An 18,317-nucleotide genomic window follows, 5' to 3' on the forward strand; every position below is an offset into this window, starting at 1 on the left:
AGGGGCATGAGAATGACCTATGTAACACATTCTGAAAATTCAATCTACTGAAATAACATAGCACTTTAAAAATGTTAATAATCCTATTCTTGGGTTGGCAGAAATTTAGAGAAACTTATTTGTCTAAGCACAATTTTAGACTATGAGTAATTGACAGAAACTTATTTGGGTTAATATTGTTAATTGAAACGCCAAAAATATAAGGGGACATTCATGTTTTTCGGTTGATGTTATCAAATATTATCACAACTGTTCTGAAACTTTAGAAACGTTAGAAATTATTGTTTGTTGTATATTCTTACTTTCAAACATCTTTTAAGCCACATGAACTCTTTGCCTGTAAACATGTTTCTAGTATTATAACAAAATTTTAGTAAACCTTTATAAGTTTTGACAAGATTTTTTTAAAAAAATTTACAAGTTTTTAGAGCATGTCCATCAAAAAACTCTTTCTTAGAGTTTTTAGCAATTTTTAATTATTATGTTTTTTTTATTGAATAGTTAAGATTTTCTAATATTTTACTCCTTCATTAAAGGTCTTTTAAAGAAAGAGCGTAGATGAAGAAGATGACCAGTAAAAAGTAAAAAGCCATTTGGAGAGAGACGCTGTTTCAATGTTTTCTTTTAGCCAAAACTAATGAACACGTGACAGCTGTTCTAAAAATTTTGTAAAAATCGATCCTAAAAATCCTTCTGTAAGAATCGATTCATAGAATTTAGGCTTTATTTATTTAATTTTAAACCCTAAAAAATCTAATCATAAAATCCTTAAGAAATTTCAATGGACCTGGTCTTAGAAACTCTCAGAATGTTCCATGTAAAAAATGTATTGTCGCCTTAATTCTCGTTAGTCTCATAAATTTGTAATCACAAAATCCAAGTCCTAACCGAATTCCTTCAACCTTATTGTCGTTCTAAACTTCACTAGAGCTCATACCAAGACAGTTTATAATTATACACCACCACCATCAAATGAAAAATGATGATATTTTGTCAAAAAAATGAACAAGTTTTCTATCTGTTAAATAAAATGAACTGTAGATGTATTGATATAGAGAACAACAGAAACAAATTACAAATTAATCTAAGTTTATCCAATTCCGGTTTAATTATTATGCATAGATTGCTTTCATATCGAAAATTTCAGACTTTCAGTTGTGTGATGGGAATTAAACACGCCTAGCAAGTAACAAGCAAATTCATTTCATTAAAAAAACATATACCAATTTTTTTCTTACATTTAATCTTTTCGCGGTTAGAAATTTTCTCAAAAAGAAAACAAAAAAAAAATCGAATGAATCTTTAAACCAAAAAAAAAGGAAAATTTAAATCTTAACTCAATCAAATTATAGAACACCTCAAAAACAAACACAGAAAATAATTTAAAGATATCAATCAAACCTTGATTTAATTCTCACTACCTTGCCGTTGGGCCAAACGTGTTGTAATCTCCAAAAGTAATCGAAACCGATCCCGTCGAGCTAATATATTCATCGCTACTATAATTCCGAATCTGCGACTTCGTGTTCTTCTCTTTCACTACTTCCTTCTCATGATGGCTCCGTGGCTCACGACCCAGCTCAGCGGCTAAGCACTGTTTTAAATCAGACACGATCTGGTTCATTGTTGGTCTGTTAGTTCCTCTGTCTCTAACGCAAGACATTGCGACCTCTACGAACTTCCAAGCTGAGTTTGAGGAGAAGTCGCCGCGAAGCCGTGCGTCGACGACACCATCTATGTCTCCGAAATCGATGAAAGGCTCGACGAAGTGGACAACGTTCATTTTGTCTCCGTCGTCGGTTTTCATTATTGATCTCCGACCGGTTATAAGTTCTAAGAGAACGATCCCGAAACTGTACACATCGCTCTTCTCGTTTAGCTTAAACGTGTTGTAGTACCTGTCATGTGGCGCCAAATTTGTAAAATCGTTAACACTTTGTCTTGAACGGTTCATTTATCTACGCAAACCGAAAATAACCGAACAGATCTATCAGTTGAACAGGGGCATGTGTAAAAGGAAACGTACTCAGGATCGACGTAGCCGGGAGTGCCCATGACTGCAGTCACGACGTGGCTGAGATCGTCCTCAGGGAAGACCTTAGAAAGACCGAAATCAGCAATCTTGGCTTCCAAGTTATCATTTAATAGGATGTTTGCTGTTTTAACGTCTCTGTGTACTATTGGTGGCCTGCATCCATGGTGCAGATACTCCAACCCTGCCGAGGAAAACAAATTAAAAAACGGGTTTCACGCCTAAACAAGACAATACCGGGTTTGATATCTCGGTTTAGCTATATGCAGGGACCAACCTTGTGCAGAGTCTATGGCTATATGGAGTCTCTTTTCCCAGCTAAGATCCTCTGCGTTCTCACTTGATAGATAATCCTGCAAGTTACCATTGGCCATGTACTCGTAGATGAGAGCCATACTGCGACCATCATCACAGTACCCAACAAAGGAGGCTAAGTTCCTGTGATGAACTGTCAAAAGAAGCTCCGCCTGCAAAACATTTTCACACTTCAGCAACCATAAAACAACATTGTCTACAATATCTGATAATGTTCAGTGGTGTTATTTTAGATTACCTCGACTTGGAATTCTTTGGAAACACGGGATGATGATGATGATGATGATGATGATGATCCTTTAGATTTTCCAAATGAAGAATCGTTTATCATCTTTACAGCAATTTCAGTCCCATCTTCGAGGGAACCGAGGTACACAATACCAAACCCTCCTTTACCGATCACTTTATTGAAGTTGTTTGTAATGCTAGAGACTTCACTATACGTGAACCTTCTCTTCCCTGAAGGCAGGAGTGGTCCTGAATAGGCTCCTGAATACACTAGGAAATTAAACACTCGTTTTCTCTCAGCAAAATATAACTGACTTTTACTAATCCTGAATCGGAGTAAATGACTGTGCGTCTTACTTATTTTTCTTTCCCTTCGCAAGATGCATATGACAACCAAGGCGGCAATAAGAACGACCACTAATGTGGATACAACTATTGGCACTAGGATTCTGCTCCTGTCCCGACATGAACGTGAGTGACAAATGTTTTGTTCATCCACACTGGAAACAGAGAGAAATCAACAAGCTTTAGAAAAAATGGTATCAGAGACTCGGATTATCTGCAAAAGATGACTATGGTGCAGTGACTTTGACTAGAAGATGTACCTGAGTACTAATCCATCATCCACTGATCTTTTTCTAAGAGATCTTGGGATATACCCAGTGAAATTATTTCCTTTCAAATTCCTGCAACACAAATAACAAAAACATGATTTAATCCGTCTGTCAAACTGTGAATATAGACTCAAACGAAGTTTTTATGTGCTCAACTCACAGGTACTTCAAAAGTTTTAGATCAGCCAAAAAGTCCGGCACAAATCCTTTCAGGCTGTTGTTTGACAAATCCCTGGGAAAATAATGCCAACCTCTTTTAGTCTATTGTTTATACAGTAGTGTATGTATGGCAGGCTTGTATACTTACAGTGACTCAAGGTTGGAGAGATTTCTAAATGAGAAGGCTATTGGTCCATGCAATCCGCTTGAGCTAAGATTCCTTCACGCAGAAACAAACTCATCAGCAAAACTTTTGCTGAGGGAGATCAAAAAATGAAGTTTTTTTTGTTTGGCTGAAATGAATGTCTTACAGGGACTTGATTTGATGACTAGAATTGTTGTAGCTGCATCTAATACCTTCCCAAGGGAATAAACTTGGGGAACAAGGATCACCACTCCAAACCTTTTGCAGTTTATACGTTGATTTTATGCTTTCTATGGCGCGAACTGTAGTAACAAGAGAAAATGGAAAAATGTCAGTCTCTGTGGAAATCTTACTGAACACAGGTAGCTGACTAACAAAGTATAGATGAACACACCATCTTCAGTTGTGGTGGAAAATTCATCCAGAGATTGTGCTGAGAAAATCTCGATGGCATTAAGTATTGGTGGAAGTGTTGAATCTGAGGTCTTCTGGACGGAAATCCAGTGATCTTTACCGGTGAAAGCTCGCGAATTAGACACTGTCATTGAATACTCGGAAGAGGGGTTGAAAGCTCCTGAAACAGGCGACCCGTTCCAGAATATCCTGATTTTTCTGCTCTCATTCCTCTTGAGATTTTCGAGTTCTGCAAAGTAAAGGTATGCATAGAACCGAGCATTTGGATCATCTGATGTCCACGACAGTTCCAATGGTTCGTCATCGCTTTTAGGCGAAGCAGCTGTCTTTATAACTTCATCTGGTGGCTTGTAACCGCTCTGAAAAATATCGATATACCCATTTGTCATGGTTGACTTCCAAGAGGCTGGAGAGTACGGAGACCAAATACGATCATATACATCCTTCTGGTACCGTCCTGTTCCGTTCAAATATCCTGTGTCCAATCTTTGATAGAGAACCAAAGAGACATTTCTTCCAAATTCAGTGCCATAGATTGAGCTGTTCATTGGCCTGAGCTCCAAGGCTGAAATAAAAGGAGTTCCTTTACCTTTGTTGACAAGGCAAACGTATACTGTCTCTGACTCTGCAAAGCTTAGGATCTCCTTGATGACGTTCTCAGAAGCATTTCTGAATGTCACTGAGGTCCAGAAATTCACGTCTACATAGAGATCAAACTCAGGCAAAGCGTTGTCACCGTCGTAGTTTCCATACATAAACGAAGCTCTGATGAGATAAAGATTCCCTTTACCATCCGAAGGGGTTAAGGAGTAACAGTTCCTGTTTCCTTGAGGGAAAGATCTGACATCAGCAAGCGGGAATGGCAAAACCGGGTTTTTCGGGTAACCATATTCTTCAGAGACGTTCACATTTACTCCACTTTTTATGAACGGTGCATCCCATGTGTAACTGATACCAGTATCAGTGTCTACATAGTTTATATTAGGTGGTGACCCACAATCTATGCTGATGAAGCCTGAATCAAGAGAAGAATGTAAAAGACGTCAATTCATTCAACAAACTTTTGAGAAATGTCTGATCAAGATTTCAAGACAAGTTTAACAATATCTACCAAACTTCTCAAATTTTAGAACCTAGAATATTTAAATCTTTGAAACAGCCGTGGACCCTATTTAAATGCAACTCATTCTATGATCATAAGAAACTTCATTTTGTGCCATCGTAAAAATAATATCACAACTTCAAAAATCCCTTGTCCAAAGCATTTTCCAGTCAAAATGGACACAAAATGAGGAAAATAACTAAGAATAAGTCTCACGGACCTGCTTGGCCTTGGCCATGAACCACAATGGCAGTGCCAATGACGCAAACAAGGATGAGAAAAACAGAGTGAGCTCCCATCTTCTTTCTCCTTTTGTGAAGCTCTCAGTTCATCGTCATCGTCGGAAAAAAAACAGACAACCTGCGATTAAGATAACACAGAAACACAAAAATACACGAAAGTACAAAGTCTACGCCCTATTTCCTTTTTCTGTGTAATATAAGTGCTGCTCACGACTGAAATTAAAAAAGCGGCCAGGAAATAATTTAATATTGTAATACAGCTGTCAACAAATTGCCTGTGGGTCAATAGTTGAAACCAGATATATAACTCTAAAATCTTATAACAAAAGAAGCATGACAAAGCCAACATTGGATATTAGCCGAAATATACACCGAAAAATCAGAGGCAGTGAGAATCTTAGTTAACCACAAAACTGTGGTGAACGAGTTTTGAATGACAGACCATTGCAACCTTAAGGACTACTGATAAAGAACGAGAAACTTAAAGGATAGGATTTAAGCTATGCTGGAAAGTATTGGAACTAAGCTTCATCTTCTACTAGCAGCTGCTTTGAAGTATCGGGATCATGGGATGAGCTCAACGGGAATGAAGATAGCTCTATGTAATCAAAGTCTTCAGTGATACCCACCTGAAAATTCCACATCTGATTAAGACTCTCTTTCATGTAAAAAATGTGAAATCTGGAATTGATAGCATTATAGGTGAACAGATCTGGAAGATACCTCTGTGTAAAGATGTTCGAGCTGTTCCTTGGCCTGGGGGAAGTTGTTTGAACACCACTGTCGCAATGTGAAGATGTTATCTGAGAAAGTTTGAAAGAATTTTAGGCCAAAATTATGAACATTTTAAACTGAAAACGTATGTCCAAGTTTTCAAAATGAAAAACCTGTCCATCTGTTAGCCGATTGGTGAGCAACTTCAATTGCAGTCCCTGTCCAAATTACAAGGAACAACACATTGATACAGCTAGTACAACAAAAGATTTGTTCTTATTTCTGCTCCACGAAGATAGAGGAAAGTTAACAGAAAACAAAAGTAACACGTTATGCAGATCTTAACTCATTGCCTCTAAGGTAGCTGGATCGTTGTCAGCAAATTGTACCATCTCATCCTGCATAAGAACAAAAACCATTACCGACTTGCTAAACGTATGAATACCTCTATACAAACAGATCGCCAATGTTATCTGACCTTCAGCTCTTTGTGCTTCTTTTCAATTTCTTTAAGTTGCGCCAAAGCCTCTGTTCTTTCCTCCTGCAGCCAGAACAGCAATTCTGATGAAAAGAGCATGTATGCTTATTAAACCATTTATTCTGCAGTACTTAAATAAATACTTACTGTTTCTTCCCTTCCCTTCTTTAGAGCATCACACTGATCAATAAGTTCTGCTAGCTTTTTATTACAACCCTGAAGATCAGATTCAAGTTTCTGGCGAATACTCCTAAGCTGTTCATTCAAAATAGTTAAGCATTAGATACTGAAATCAAATAATATCATTATACTTAGATGAAGATGAGAACGGTGGCTCACTTGATTGCCAGCACAGCTGGGAAGGCTCCAAAAGTAGATCTGCATTTATATAATAATGAACACTGTCAAGAGATATATAATAGCAACGAGGACTGCATGGCAACAAATGAATTTGGGAACAGTAGCCACTCACAGAAATCCCAATCTTGTCTTTTGCGACGAGATCATCATCAACTAAACTCTGGATAACATCTTTCACAGACTGACTAATTACACCCCTTTTAGGCCCCATCTTCTCGAGCTCCTTTAGCTGAAATATGTTCACAAAACAAGAGACACATAAGTGATCGTTATCCCAAACAACTTGACGACGGTGAATTTTGGTAGGTAAAGCTAGTTTAAAGGCGTTCAAAATTAACAATTAGTACAAAAGTGCTCACCAGGAAGAAGTCTTGAGACTCGTAAAATATCTGAAGCATCTTCTCCCGCTTCTCCTCTAACGAAAGTCCCCGTTTCTTCGACTGAGTTTTAACAAAGACAGAACGCAGCGATTCAGTTGAAACGATAAATTAGTTTTAAAAAATTTAAAAAAGCTTCGGAGTTTGAATGACGATATCCAGCAAATGATGGAACAACAAAATCCAAAAAGTAAATCAATTCAGCGACTACACTGATTTGCAGTGTAGAGTGCGAAAATATTTACAGATAATGCAAATCGGAGACACCTATCGATTCGCCTCGTGCAGCCCAAGTGTTTGCGGAATTTCCTCAGACAGATATTTTCACCAGCCACAGAAGAAACAGTGATATCGATCCACACTAGGACAGAATTTGAAATCAGGTTTCGCGAAGAACAATAGGAAATCACATCGGGATTGCAAACATATCAAACAAATAGGTCGAATCGAACATAAACAAAGCTCTCCCGAGCCGAAAGAAACACAAGCAAGCTAAGCTCGTTGCATAGTGATTATGGTTTCACAGAATCGCGTAGAATCACTATCTTCTCAGCAAAACAAAACTCACAAATCACAGAGATTAAAAAGCGAATCATAATCAGAAGTAGAGAAGAGAAAGATCGTCCAGCGTAAATTACCATGGTGAATCCGTTGTTCCTGATGATGTAATCCAAAGGATGTCAATCTCTCCTACACCTTTTCACTCCTCTGCTCTCTCTCTCTCTCCTCCCTCTATAAAATTCGAAATGAAAATTGTTGAAGAAGCTCGGAAACTTGGGCGGGGTTTTATCCCTCGCTAAATAATAATTTTCTTTTTTTCGTTTTATTATTCCATTGTAAAATCAGAATTTGGATTAAACTAAAGAACGTTACGGAGTTCAGTTTTAAGATTTCCAAACGGCATGATTTTTAGAGCACAAAAGTCAACTCATGGTTGACCGTACATAGTTGGCTTATAAGGCGAGAAAGTGACGAAAGTACGAGCAGTAATTGAAAAAGAGTGATGAAAGGAGTAGTAATTGAAGTACTAAGTGGTAACCCAGCAGATTACCAAAAGAAAAGTGTCACAAAAGATACAAAATATAAAAACAACACTCAAATGTTGATAACATCCACAACGAGGATTATTTAAAGATTCGCTCCGAATTAATTTGACTTGGATCCTTATATACATCGTCTGTTCTTGTTTATCAATGCATACATATCTGCTCAGGGACGTGAAATAACCTGCGGTTAAAAAACCAAGCTGTTTGCGAGAGTAATTAGTTAGAAATCCAAATTGAAAGAACCTCACATTTGACGTTTACGTTTGCAATTTGTACAGTAGAAAATGTTTTATAATAAAAAAAAACGTGAATTTTCGTTTCCACTTACATGTGAATTTTTGTTTCCCACATATAAAGGCAAATGTAAAAGGAAAAACTTGTGTTTAAAAACAAATGTGTTTTGCTTATAGATAAGAGAAGTGGAAGTGACCTTAGAGGGCCATCTCAGCCTGTAAAGCAGCGAGTTCTTCTTCCTCAGCGGTCCGCTTCTGAGCAGCGGGACGGGCTTGTTGACGCCCTGCAGGCATCGGAACTGTAGGCAATGGAGCGGTTGTTGTCGGCTGAAGAAGTTGCTCTTCAAGCTCTGCACCTTCTAGTTCCTCAAGCTCTGCTTCAAGCTCATCCTATCAACAGAGAAGTTTCTTAGACAAAGATCAATTAGCTGAACAAAAATGATCATGTGAGGGTGCAAGAAAATTACCTCATCGAAGTCAGCCGCCGCTCCGATTGGAGTCGACAATGCTTCTTGGATTTGTTTCATGTTCTCGGTCTGCTCATTGATCTCGTCCATGGTCTTGTCCACATCATCGATATTTCTGCAAAACAGAGTGTCTTCGAGTTAACGATTCCACGGGACCGATAGCAAGAAAATGTAGTAAAGGGTAAATATGGAGAAAAAGTGGTAAGCACTTACGTTGCTTTCTGCATTGCTTTCATTGCAGAAGCTCCACTCCTCAATGCATCTACAGTTTCGGTTGTTGCTTTTGCGCCTTCTAACATAATCATCTGTTTGGAAAGAGATACACAATCCCGATAAATTCATCGATCACTGCTAAAGGGTACTAATTAAAATGAGAGAAAACTCACTTGATCATGTATACGCAGCTGGAAATTCCCAAGCTGTTCAACTTGTTGCTCATATAACCTCTTCCTTTTCAAACACTGTATAGCCGCTGCACAAAATCAACAAAGCTAAGTACTCCAGTAATAATAACAACGCACTACAATCTTAGATTGAATATAAAAAAACACAATAGTGACAAAAACAATTTGATTGTACCGCGTTTGTTCTTTGCACGGGTGTATTCTTTTGCCTTCTCAACCTCTTGTCCAGCCTTCTTCAGGAGTACTTTCTCCTTTTTCTCTAGCATCTCAAGAGTCTGTCCCGTTAACAAACGTTACAGTGAGCAACAACCATGGGAAAGTAGACATTGAAGGAACATGAACAAAACTTGGATATGGTAAAAGCAAAAATGTCATATCCATTGTACACCAGAAATCCCCAATTCAATTTTAAAGTCGAAATTTTTCCTGCTTTAGTCTCCATATCAATCATTTGAGTATCAACTATAATCTCTACTACACACAAACGAAGAAATGGATGCAAAGTAATATTTTCATCAACGGTCTTAACAGAGATAGATCAAACTGATCTCTTATGGCGATTTTCAATACGAACAGAGATGACACAGAAGAGTAGTGAAATCGAGTGATATGTACCTCGTTAAGCTTGTCTAATGTCTGGAGAGCATTTGACTCCTGCTTGGGTTTCCCAAATAGCCGATTCATCATGATTGAGGATGTTAATTGAATCACCCGCGATGAAGAAACCCACTCCGATCTCTTCTACACTCAGTCGACACGATTTGCAAATTCACTTTAAAAATCCGTGCTAATTACAAAAAATTTAACCCTAATTATGAGCAGATCGATCCATATGTGTAACCAATAAATCAATTGAACTACGATGAAGATTTAGATTTCGAAAGAATCAGATGGAAGCTGTAGAAAGATTTAAATACCTGGAGAAATCTGGATTGGCGATGGAGAAGATGAATTTCAAAAGGATATAGAAAAACAAAAAAAAAAGGAAATCTCGGAGGGGACTTTCTGGTTTTGTTCTTCCGCGTTTGTGTTCACAGAGATGGATTAAGATCGAAGGAAGCAACTTTCCTCTTTTCCACAAGCGTTGAAGTTAATCGTGATGACACGTGTATCGTTTTAAGTTGTTATCTATATAATCTGTCTCCTGCGCGCGTAGTAGGCAATATATACTCGGATCTCAATATGTTTTTGTTCCAACTAGAATTTATATATTTTAGCTTGAAATCATTTTAGAAATTTAATATCAATGCTTCATTTTTTTTTTTGGAACCAACAATTCGAATAATAATTTTCCGTTTTGGAACCAAAGTAATGAAAATCTGTTTTCATATTGACAAATCAGATGGAGTAAAGAAAGATCTGCATGCATGTAGCACAATCTTTCACACTCGCATGTCAATACTACAAAGACCAACAAGAAACAAACAATGTTTAGCTTGGTCAGTCAAAATTACAAAACTAAAATGATACTCCGGTACGAAACTATCAAACAATATTCAATAATCCTTTCTTCCTTTCAACATCGTTCAATAATCATATTATATCCCTGACGAAAGACTAATTTATATGATATCGATAAGAATCACCACTGAACCCGACGCCTTTCGATATTCCCGACTACGGCTTCTCGAACACCGGAACACGACGGTCTCTGCACCGGCAAACCACCATTTCCGCCGATACTTTTCCTCCAACCGCCGCAGGCAGTATTAATATCCGGCCTCTGTCTCGGCGCGCTCTGCGACCTCAGTTTCGCCCTAAACGACGTCGCATCCGCCATGTAGCTCGAATGATAATCTCCCGACAATAAACAGAACCGGTGAGCATCCACCTCAGCCTCCGCATCCGCCTCTACTCCGCCGCCGGAGCAGCATACGCTCCTCGACGGTGACCCTCCGGCGAAACGAGGCGTGCTCTGCGCCGAAGGGAACTTGCTGCTGCAATCCTCCCATTCGGATTTGGGCATTGTCAGACGCGGTGGGACCCGACCCGAGAGCGGGGAAGAGAGCGTGCGTCGAAACGGGTTGTCTAAAAAATCCGAACCGGATAAAACGGGTCCTCGGATTCTATAAGGTCCGGGTCTGGTCCCTGTATCTACCTCCACTATCTTAGCTGTCTCTTCGCCACTGTTTCGGTTTTCCAAAGATCCGGAGAATCTTTCCTGTAAAAAGTTCCAATATTTTTTCAAACTAGTTAAAATGTTTCTATCTTTTCACAAACCAAACTAGTTGAAAAAAGTTTTAATCTACTTACAAAATTAGTTAGAAAAGTTTTCATCTTTTTTACAAAATTTCAAAAGTTTCAATCTTGGCCCAAAAATGCTAGTTTATCTTTTAACGTAATTTGAGACATCAACATAGATTAAATCTTTTTACACTCTATGCAAGAAGATGAAAATTTGTAACCATAATTTATTACATCAACATATCAAAAATTATGGAACTCTTAACCGATTTCAGAGGTGAGGTGAGATGAGTTTAATATGCATAAAACTCGCATACGGTCAAACCGGAAAAGTAAGTTTACCGTGGACTTTCTCGCCGGAGCAGCGTTTCCGATACGGCGAAGAGCTCTCTGAAACTTAACAGTGGCCTGAGCTCTAACAAGTGCCTCCATACTCCGGAGAGTAGCCGCCGCTTGCTTCCGTACCAAAAAACCTCTAACTAAAGCTTGTATCTTCACCACTCCTTTCAACGCTCTCAACGCTTTTCTCGCCTTTGACATTAACATCATGTAACGGCTCAATTGCTTCATAATTAAAATATTAAGAAATGTATTAAATTGAAAAAAAATAGTTAGTACCAAGTAGCCTCTAAAGGCACATTGGATCTGCATAGCGGCACGATTCTCACGGCTTTTTCCACCACTTAGCGGACCACTCTTCCCTTGACCCGTGAGCTTTACAACCGCAGCCGCAGCTTTAGCCGCCGCAACCGCTGCGTCAGCGGCAGCAGCTGTGGCCGCAGCAATTGCAATTGCATGCGCTCTACGCTCTATCTCTTCCTCCCCGGCCGCGTAGAACGACCTTAGCCACGCAGCTTCTTTCTCCGAAATGTTAGGAGGTATCGTCTCGTAGCTGTCGCATAGTGACACTCCAGCCGCAGGGAGTGCAGAACGGTCAAGGCGGTTGGAAATGACGCCGGAGCCGGAACATGAAGAGGGTTTTATTCCGAACAAACCTTTGAACCACCTCGTAGCTCGGCCCATTTTTGTCTCTCTTCACTCTATGGTCAATTTTGTGAGATTCTTTTTGGCAGTGGTTTTAGTTTGGTTTCACTTGTGAATGTTTTTTTTTTTGTTATATCAAATAAAATGAAAGATACAACGAAGGATGCGTACTACTGGTACAGGCGAGATAGGGTCCAGTCAATTAGTGTTTTATACTTTAACGTATAGTGATAAAGGTTATTCGTAATTTAGGTTCCATTGTTGTCTTTATTGTATAATGCGTTGTATTTAGATACGGAGTACTCTATTTGTCATAGGCTCATAGCATTTAAATTTGACCATTTTATCTACAAAATTTAGGAATTTAGAATTACACTCAATATTTATGGATTCGTAATGCCACATAATTAAAAGCTGAATTTGTTTGGAGTCAACGAAATAAGAAATGATGAAAAGGAAAAAAAGAAGAAAGAATAAGGATTTAGAAATGCGCAAGAAAATGAAAAAAAAAAAGTAACAAATATTTGAAAATATTTCCTCTGTTTTATTATAGTTGATTTTTTGAATATTTACACACAGATTAAAAAAGTTATAAATGCTCAATTATTTATTGTTTATTTTTATTAATTAAGTTATTTTTATAACTGGTTTCATTATTTTTATTATTACTTTTTTTTTCTAATTGTGCATTAATAGAGTAAAGTAACATGCATTAATATTATTCATTCAATTTAAAGAAGAGACATGTATTAATTAGATTTAGGAAATCAAATATTATAAAACAAAAAAAACTTAGAAAATCAATGAAACAGAAGGAGTAACGAGTACACGAGACTTTCAATGAAATGAAGTGTGTAAAAGAAGCTACTACGGATAGGTGTTTTTCTATTTTCTGCAGAATTTGTTAAAATTTGGCATTACGAAGCTACTAATCATATGGCCACTCCCACGCAGTTATCTTCTTTTAATTGCGTTATCTTCTTTTAATTACACCATTTTGTTTTGGTTTCTGTAAAATGAAAAGAAAAAAAAAATGAATCATCACAGGAGCATAGAGTTTTTTTTTTTTTGGCTAAGAAACACAGGAGTACACTACAGAGTAAATGATAGCAAATCGATCCAATGGGAAATTGTATCACCTACATTGAAACATGACACATATATGTATTGTTTGCTAAGTAATTTTCTGGCCAATATAAAAATTCATGATGCATATTTTCATATTGTGTTGTCTATTGTCTTCTACATATATACTATATGTATATGCCTTGGAAAACCAACTTATTAGCTTTTATATAAAGTTCTGATAAAAGAGGACAGTCGCTGTAAAAACTGTGGAAACGAGAACGTAACGTTCTTGGCTGCCTTATAAAATAGGGAATAAACAAATAATGATATAAATTTATATAATGCTTTAGTTTGATATTATTCGCAATAACATGACCCAAAATGTTTCGGAGATATATTACCCTTAGCAAAATAATCTTTGTATGATAGATATATCATATATAATGCTTAGAAAAAACTTTTGCTATACTTCAACTAGATTGTCGTCTGCATGCTACAAAACACATACCAGTATATGCAACAGTTATTTATTTATTTTGTTAAGGTATGATAATCCAAATCATTGCATATTTCATCTGAAATTATGATCCTCTTTTTTGGGAGTTATAATATCGAAGTAAGAAATTCTGTTTAAGATAAAACAGATCGTGCAGGCAGAGATTCCAACTTATTGGAGCCATATAACATGTCAATTTAGTTCACAGCCTTTGTCTCTACCCAACACTCTGTAAATTTGTAAAGTTGAAAACGAAACTTTTTGAGAGTTGAGAAACCATTTTATTTATTTTTTTATTTAACGGCTATAACAAAAGGAATATATATTATCTTATCAGTTTTATTATTGCCTTCTTATGCAAAAAAGAAAGTAGGAAATGAATTGATAAATAGCAGTCCAATGTTACTTTCATGTTACTCGATTCTAAAAAGTGAATTTCGAACTTTTTTTAATTAATAATTGCAGACTTAAGAGCATCTACAATGGTGAACTCGTGAGGTTCACCTTAAATTTTTAATTGATAAAAAATTTGAAAAGAAAGAGAAGATCAAAGAAGAGAGAAGTGGAAGAGAAGAGAGAGAAAGGGAGAAAAAGAAAAAGAAGATGGAAGAGAAAAAATACTAACTAATAGAATTCTGACATGTCACTATAAACCTCTTATGAACATGTCTCTAAAAATTCTATAATTAGAACCTGTTTTATAGAAATTAGATTTTATTCAATTATTTTAAATGGAAAAAATCCATGAACCCCATCTAAAAAACTTTCAAAAAGTCACCGTTACAGATGCTCTAACATACCAGTTGTGGATTCTAGATTTCGGACCACATGCATCTGATGCAATTTTATTTACAAATGAAAAAATAATCATGTAAGTGCAAATAAAAATTTTAAGATGCTAAATAGTTTTTATCAGGGTCGAATCTAAGAAATCATTTAGCTTTGAGGTATATAAATGTTCTTGTATTATAAGTATATAGATAATACAAAATACATCTAAATGGGATTTTATACTAATTACAAAATACATCTAAATGGGATTTTATACTAATTACTAATCCGTCTTAACATGTGTCCGCCTCTGGTTATTATGGCTCACTTAACTAAAAACTGGAACACTCTGTGAGTTAAAATTTAAACCGTATCAATAATATTTTCCACCATTATAAAGTGGGTATTACACAACAACAAAAGAAAAACGCAATTTCAAAAGTTTAACCAGAGGAGATAGAAAAAGTAGATGAGGAAGAGAATCTAGAGTGAGGTCACTTATCTCTTATCTATTTATGGAACTAAAAAGTCTTCGACATTTGAATTTGACAATCTCTTTTCCTTGCGGTCCTTCTAATCTTCATCAAGTCGCCGTACACTTGTTCGTCATTTTTTTATTTATTTCTACTGTATATCTTAATTAACTTCTTTAAAGTATAAATATCATCAACTATTTAGTACTTTGATTTCGCACGTGAACTTTATATGCTTTAGGGATTCCATTTCCGTTTCACAATTTTTTTTCTAATCGTTCAAAGTTTGAAACATGATTATAGTTTTTTTTTTTCCTTTTTAAAGAAAACACATGAATATAGCATATTCATAATCCAAGATTTTTAATGATTTATGTTAGTCAACAACTCAACATTCGATGAGCATGCGGATCCAAACCTTTTTTTTTTCCTCGTCGAAAAGTTAGTTAGGATCATATACGAAGATCACAAACAAATGTTGGAAACGTTGCATTTTATTGGGGTTACATGGCAATGATATATGTATAAGAAGTAGATTTTTGGTTTTAAAAAAAAAACCTTTCGAGATAAGTTTTTTTTGTTAGCTTTATATAGGTGAATATATTCATATTTGATAGTAGACGTATTTTTTCACAAATTGATAACTTGTTTGATACCAAGTTTAAGAACATTGTGTGGACTATGGAAAGCATATTGAGTCACATATTGGACCATGTCATTTTTGGATCCGAAGCTTCAGATCTTTTGGGAGCAGTATCTCAATCTAAGGTTTGACTATCTTTCAGGTTTCATGTGTCCTAGTTTGTCACATTTTGAATCCAGTGACATATTGGAAATGGAGATAGAGAAACAGAATAGCAACAAAGGTGCTTCTCTTATTATTTGAAATTTGGCGATTCATGATCGTTTTCAATAACCCGTTACCATCAACTAGGATCCGTCTTGGTTTCACAGGTTTTTTTTAATTAAAAGAGTTTCTACCTCTTTGTAATGCTTCTTATTCATATTAATTTTTGGATAAGATAAAGTGAATATAGTTACTATCCAATTTTTGGTGATCATTGAGTCTTCTCCACCAATGCTTTATATTGCAAAACTACATGGTCTTTGTGTATATAATATCAGATAAAATAATCAACAAAATGGTCCCTTACCAAAATACAAGATTATATATAATTATTTTCATGATTAAGTTTTCCTCACCCAAATCGAATGTACTTTATTTTTCCCAAAGCAAGTCAGTGTGGAACTATAAATGAAAATGATTTTGTTAATATTAAATAATTAATTTAAAAACGAGATGTTTAAACAATATTAAATAATTATTTTCCTAGGAGCTGTCATCCAAAAAAAAAAGGCTTAGGCGAAGGTGTCCGTCCACATGGCCTCTTTCACCGTTATACGAAATGGGCTTTCTATTTATTAAACAAGGTCCTTTTTCTTTACATGGCGAGTAAAGAAAATTATTTGGACTGGGTAAGTCCTTCAAATGGGCCTACTCCTTCTTATTTAATGAACTTAGGGCCCATTGTATTTCATCTATGACCATATTTTTCGTAATTACGCTATGATTACAAGCCATAGAACAATGATCTCCAGTTTAGTTTTAGAGTCTTAATCTCTAGACATCAGAAAAAGGATACCTTAAACTAAGATTCTTCCTGTTTCTGTTGTTAACGAGAGGTGAGATGTTTTATTGTTCGTTTTGTTGTTGTTAGCAACAAGCGGATGAACAATGAGTCATAGCAACTAAATTATGTTTCTTATGTTTTCGTTTGTTTGAATAATTGATAGCGTTGTAGTTTTCAGATTAGCGATATCTCGCTGAACTAGTGATAACAAAAATTCACATGATTTTATCGCAAAAATGTATGCACTGAAATACTATCTCTAAAGAAAGAGAGCAAAAAGAAGCGACTTGTATAGACTGTAGCTAATCAAATTAACTTGTTATGGTTTCTGGTTCAGGTGTAAAATTAATAAGAATAAAATTAACTTTTATGGAAAGAAAATGTTAAACAAGGGTATCAGTTTTTCTTTTCAGAACAGTGAAATTTTTGGTTGTATATATCTCAGCCCGGATACTATGAACTTTCTAAATCATGTGTGCATTTTTTCTTCATGACTTTCTTTCCAAATGAATCGTATTCGTGCCTGAGTTATAGGTAGAGAATCAAAATAAAAGATCTAGATGCAATCTAACTCAAAATAATACATATATTATAAAACGATAACATCAGCATATACACATACCTATGAATCCTAATCGGTCATCTGCTTATTTAACCCTTAAAGGTCAAATTACGCTTGGTATAATGAGAGTCAAATTAGTGGGTCTACATATTTCAAAATCAAGACATGTGAATTGAGGAAAGAAAGAACAAAAGGTCTGCAGAAAAAAGCCCTAAAAAGAGCAAAAAACTTAAAAAAAAAGGGTAACATGTGGAGAAAAGAGTGTCCCACAGGCAAGTCATGTGTTTATAAATCGTACTTATGACACCTTCTTAATATACATTAATATTATATATACATATATATATATATATGTACATGTATCACATATACATGCAACTTGCATATATAAGTATATATACAAATTCTTATGTCAATAGCTAGTTATTACGAATTTATAAATGAATATTCGTGGTAGATGCGCAGGTTCCAGATTTTGATCGCTAAACTTATATAGTACTGAATTCGAATTTATAATATGATGAACACTTAACTATTTTGAGTTAAGTAGATTGTTAGATAGAATTTGATAGAACGCTTAACTATTTTGAGTTAAGTAGATTGTTAGATAGAATTTGATAAATTTTAATCTTTTACTTTCATATTATATATGTATGACAAATACATGAAATATTATGCAACTCAACCTCTGTCACTGCAATTGGTACATATACTATTACAACTACTATTAATCCTTATAAATCCAAAGACATCCATAAAATGTATGAACATGTTTGAGTCTTGATTGAGTTAGTCTCTAGAGATTTTCTAGGATCATA

General features: G+C 35.9%; 4 protein-coding genes across 8 annotated transcripts; all 4 read right to left on the reverse strand.

Annotated features, from left to right (window-relative positions):
* Positions 1–1,363: 1,363 nt before the first annotated feature.
* LOC18028517 (probable LRR receptor-like serine/threonine-protein kinase At4g29180) lies at positions 1,364–5,410 on the reverse strand. 2 transcript variants are annotated; one of them, XM_024149766.1, is made up of 11 exons: positions 5,230–5,410; positions 3,888–4,922; positions 3,660–3,795; positions 3,497–3,568; positions 3,350–3,421; positions 3,181–3,261; positions 2,933–3,075; positions 2,586–2,836; positions 2,310–2,499; positions 2,027–2,216; positions 1,364–1,898 (listed from the first exon to the last, which is right to left on the reverse strand). In XM_024149766.1, exons 1-11 carry the CDS (start codon positions 5,306–5,308, stop codon positions 1,418–1,420), a joined length of 2,730 nt encoding a protein of 909 aa, XP_024005534.1. In that variant the 5' UTR covers positions 5,309–5,410; the 3' UTR covers positions 1,364–1,417. The 2 variants fall into 2 exon arrangements, with proteins under 2 accessions (XP_024005534.1, XP_024005535.1); XM_024149767.1 differs by having other exon boundaries at positions 2,586–2,845.
* Positions 5,411–5,583: 173 nt separating this feature from the next.
* On the reverse strand, positions 5,584–7,938 carry LOC18028518 (meiotic nuclear division protein 1 homolog). 2 transcript variants are annotated; one of them, XM_006412807.2, is made up of 10 exons: positions 7,819–7,938; positions 7,163–7,243; positions 6,916–7,032; positions 6,783–6,821; positions 6,591–6,698; positions 6,444–6,506; positions 6,312–6,363; positions 6,139–6,183; positions 5,975–6,054; positions 5,584–5,880 (listed from the first exon to the last, which is right to left on the reverse strand). In XM_006412807.2, exons 1-10 carry the CDS (start codon positions 7,819–7,821, stop codon positions 5,773–5,775), a joined length of 696 nt encoding a protein of 231 aa, XP_006412870.1. In that variant the 5' UTR covers positions 7,822–7,938; the 3' UTR covers positions 5,584–5,772. The 2 variants fall into 2 exon arrangements, with proteins under 2 accessions (XP_006412870.1, XP_024005529.1); XM_024149761.1 differs by lacking the exon at positions 7,819–7,938 and adding an exon at positions 7,448–7,511.
* A 229-nt stretch (positions 7,939–8,167) lies between these two features.
* On the reverse strand, positions 8,168–10,391 carry LOC18028519 (vacuolar protein sorting-associated protein 32 homolog 2). 3 transcript variants are annotated; one of them, XM_024149932.1, is made up of 8 exons: positions 10,248–10,391; positions 9,946–10,071; positions 9,506–9,605; positions 9,313–9,398; positions 9,140–9,231; positions 8,927–9,041; positions 8,657–8,849; positions 8,168–8,426 (listed from the first exon to the last, which is right to left on the reverse strand). In XM_024149932.1, exons 2-7 carry the CDS (start codon positions 10,015–10,017, stop codon positions 8,658–8,660), a joined length of 657 nt encoding a protein of 218 aa, XP_024005700.1. In that variant the 5' UTR covers positions 10,018–10,071; positions 10,248–10,391; the 3' UTR covers positions 8,168–8,426; position 8,657. The 3 variants fall into 3 exon arrangements, with proteins under 3 accessions (XP_024005700.1, XP_006412874.1, XP_006412871.1); XM_006412811.2 differs by having other exon boundaries at positions 8,168–8,407; positions 9,946–10,117; XM_006412808.2 differs by having other exon boundaries at positions 9,946–10,117.
* Positions 10,392–10,813: 422 nt separating this feature from the next.
* LOC18028520 lies at positions 10,814–12,591 on the reverse strand. The gene is made up of 3 exons (XM_006412812.2): positions 12,133–12,591; positions 11,857–12,045; positions 10,814–11,491 (listed from the first exon to the last, which is right to left on the reverse strand). Exons 1-3 carry the CDS (start codon positions 12,535–12,537, stop codon positions 10,913–10,915), a joined length of 1,173 nt encoding a protein of 390 aa, XP_006412875.1. The 5' UTR covers positions 12,538–12,591; the 3' UTR covers positions 10,814–10,912.
* Between the last annotated feature and the right edge of the window lie 5,726 nt (positions 12,592–18,317).

The sequence above is a fragment of the Eutrema salsugineum genome, unplaced genomic scaffold (assembly GCF_000478725.1).
Source record: "Eutrema salsugineum unplaced genomic scaffold, Eutsalg1_0 scaffold_1, whole genome shotgun sequence".
NCBI lineage: Eukaryota > Viridiplantae > Streptophyta > Magnoliopsida > Brassicales > Brassicaceae > Eutrema > Eutrema salsugineum.

Coding starts and splice junctions, on each gene's coding strand:
- LOC18028517 (XM_024149767.1), bottom strand. CDS start 5,308: ATGGGAGCTCACTCTGTTTTTCTCATCCTTGTTTGCGTCATTGGCACT. Junction 3,796..3,887: donor TTCCACCACAACTGAAGATG/GTGTGTTCATCT, acceptor TTGTTACTACAG/TTCGCGCCATAGAAAGCATA. Junction 3,076..3,180: donor GATGATGGATTAGTACTCAG/GTACATCTTCTA, acceptor CTCTGTTTCCAG/TGTGGATGAACAAAACATTT.
- LOC18028518 (XM_006412807.2), bottom strand. Junction 7,033..7,162: donor AGTCTCAAGACTTCTTCCTG/GTGAGCACTTTT, acceptor AACATATTTCAG/CTAAAGGAGCTCGAGAAGAT. Junction 6,699..6,782: donor CCAGCTGTGCTGGCAATCAA/GTGAGCCACCGT, acceptor TTGAATGAACAG/CTTAGGAGTATTCGCCAGAA.
- LOC18028519 (XM_024149932.1), bottom strand. CDS start 10,017: ATGATGAATCGGCTATTTGGGAAACCCAAGCAGGAGTCAAATGCTCTC. Junction 9,606..9,945: donor CATTAGACAAGCTTAACGAG/GTACATATCACT, acceptor TTAACGGGACAG/ACTCTTGAGATGCTAGAGAA. Junction 9,232..9,312: donor AGCTGCGTATACATGATCAA/GTGAGTTTTCTC, acceptor CTTTCCAAACAG/ATGATTATGTTAGAAGGCGC.
- LOC18028520 (XM_006412812.2), bottom strand. CDS start 12,537: ATGGGCCGAGCTACGAGGTGGTTCAAAGGTTTGTTCGGAATAAAACCC. Junction 12,046..12,132: donor GTGCCTTTAGAGGCTACTTG/GTACTAACTATT, acceptor TTAATGTCAAAG/GCGAGAAAAGCGTTGAGAGC. Junction 11,492..11,856: donor CTCCGGCGAGAAAGTCCACG/GTAAACTTACTT, acceptor AACTTTTTACAG/GAAAGATTCTCCGGATCTTT.